Source organism: Micromesistius poutassou (assembly GCF_964030765.1).
Source record: "Micromesistius poutassou genome assembly, chromosome: 4".
In the NCBI taxonomy this organism is placed as follows: Eukaryota; Metazoa; Chordata; class Actinopteri; order Gadiformes; family Gadidae; genus Micromesistius; species Micromesistius poutassou.
Window position 1 is genome coordinate 1,256,783 of NC_140274.1, and position 2,500 is coordinate 1,259,282.

A 2,500-nucleotide genomic window follows, 5' to 3' on the forward strand; every position below is an offset into this window, starting at 1 on the left:
CAGACATGCTTGGACAAACACAGGCACACACACACACGCACACGCAAACTAACACAGACAAACACACACACACACACACACACACACAAAAACTCACACAAACTCACACAGACACACACAGACACACACGCACACACACACACACACACACACACACACATGTATCATCACAAATGTGGGCCATACATTCATAGACAGTGAGGCAGGGTAGTGTGCAGATTGGCAGCTGTGTGACGCAGTGCAGATGACCTCACCTCCCATTTGTTTTATGGCACCTCAAAGCCAAGCTGGCCTCAAACACATCTTGTGTCTTTCCTCTCTCTCTCTGTGGACTCACTTCCCTCAGCAGGGCTGCTGTTACATGTTGCTCAGCTTCCATGCCTTCAATCTGCTTGTGTGTTTTGTAAATGTAGTTTTTAGGGGTTTGTTGAATCCATTTCTGAACGATTGTCAGGACGTTTGTTTTAGATCCTGCTATTTGGAGCGCAGCACAAACTAATCAAGTATTTTCTAACTGATTTGATTTTCCTGATGTGTTTTGGTTTGTTTATTCTTGGTAACAGGACTCTACCGAGGACTCTACTTGGACTATGTGTTGAGATATGTCAAGACTCCTGATTGGCATTTGCAAGCCACAAGCCACAAACTTTCACCACAAACTTTCACCAGAGAGGGAGAGCTAGAGAACGAGGGGGATAGAGAGAGAGAGTGAGAGAGAGAGAGCGAGAGAGAGTGAGAGAGAGAGAGAGAGAGAGAGAGAGAGAGAGAGAGAGGAGCTGTGCCTAGAAAGCAAAGACTTGCCTCTTTCCCGGCCCTCTGAATCATCGCGGAGCCGACAGCTGCCTTAAAAGGAAAGGAGAACGGAGAAACCTCTGACCCGCCCCACCCCCCTGCGCCCCCGGGCCCCCCCGACCCCCCCCGGGCCCCCCCTGACCCCATCCCAACGCTGCTCCTCTACTGAAGGGCCCCGGACCTCCACCTGGACCAGGAGCCCCAGCAGGGCCCATGCCCCGGGTCCCGGTCGTAGCGGCGCCACCAGCAGCCATGGAGAACGTAGGAGCAGCCCTCCACCAGGCCGCGCCTCCTCCTCCTCCTCCTCCTCCTCCTCCTCCTCCCTCGGGCCCGGGGGGCGGGGAGACGGTGTGCGCTGCGCTGGCCCGCTACGAGGACACGCTGCGGGGCGCCATCTGTGAGATCCACCGGGACGTCAGCGCCTTCAAGCTGGGCGTGGAGCAGCGGCTGGGCCGGGCGGGGGCCCCGCTGGCCCGGGCCGTGGCCCAGCTCCAGCAGGAGAACCAGACGCTGCGGGCCCAGCTGGACGCCCTCGCCCGGCAGGTGGAGCTGCTGGCGGGGGCGACGTGTGAGCACCGCGGCGTCTCCGGCGCCGCCTCCGCCCGCCCCGACGGCCCCGCCCGCGGCGGCCATCACAGCAACGGCGCCGCTCAGCCCGGCCCGCAGCACCACGACCACAGGGGCCCCCACGGCGACGCCGGGACGCCGGACCCCCACCACCAGGGGACAGAGGCGGCCCCCAGGAAGGGCCAGGTCCCCGCCCGGGGCGGCGCGTGTCCCAGGGGCCCGACCGGCACCCTGCCGCCCGGCTCCTCGTCACACCCGGAGCCCGTGGGCCCCCTGCCGGGCCCCAGAGTGACCTCCACGGTGACCAGCGTTGCGGGCGTCGGCGACGGCCCTGGTACGGCGCGCTTCTCCAGCAGGGCCACCTTCGCCCTGTCCAGCAGGGCCAGCGTGAGTGTCCTCCTGCTCACAGGCTGCACTACAGCTGTGATGTGGTGATATATATCATGTAACACATCAAGTGTTACATGATATATATATCATGTAACACTTGATGTGTTACATGATATATATATCATGTAACACATCAAGTGTTACATGTTATATATCACTTATATATAACACTTCATGTGTTACATGATATATATCATGTAACACATCAAGTGTTACATGATATATATCACTTATATATAACACTTCATGTGTTACATGATATATATCATGTAACACATCAAGTGTTACATGTTATATATCACTTATATATAACACTTCATGTGTTACATGATATATATCATGTAACACATCAAGTGTTACATGATATATATCATGTAACACATCAAGTGTTACATGATATATATCACTTATATATAACACTTCATGTGTTACATGATATATATCATGTAACACATCAAGTGTTACATGATATATATCATGTAACACATCAAGTGTTACATGATATATATCACTTATATATATATATAACTTATATATAACACTTCATGTGGTCATGATATATATATCATGTAACTTCATGTGTTACATGATATATATATCATGTAACACATGAAGTTACATGATATATATATCATGACCACATGAAGTTACATGATATATATATCATGTAACTTCATGAGTTACATGATATATATATATCATGTAACACTTCATGTGTTACATGATATATATATCATGTAACACTTCATGA

General features: G+C 51.6%; 1 protein-coding gene across 2 annotated transcripts in view; it reads left to right on the forward strand.

The window, feature by feature from the left end:
- The first annotated feature begins 911 nt into the window (after positions 1-911).
- The window catches only part of smtnl (smoothelin, like), a 16,098-nt gene continuing 14,509 nt past the window's right edge, over positions 912-2,500 (forward strand). For both annotated transcript variants that reach the window (XM_084466865.1, XM_084466866.1), the window contains exon 1: positions 912-1,746. In XM_084466865.1, the coding sequence (XP_084322991.1) occupies positions 1,006-1,746 (741 nt within the window). In that variant the 5' untranslated portion in view covers positions 912-1,005. The remainder of the gene's footprint in view (positions 1,747-2,500) is intronic.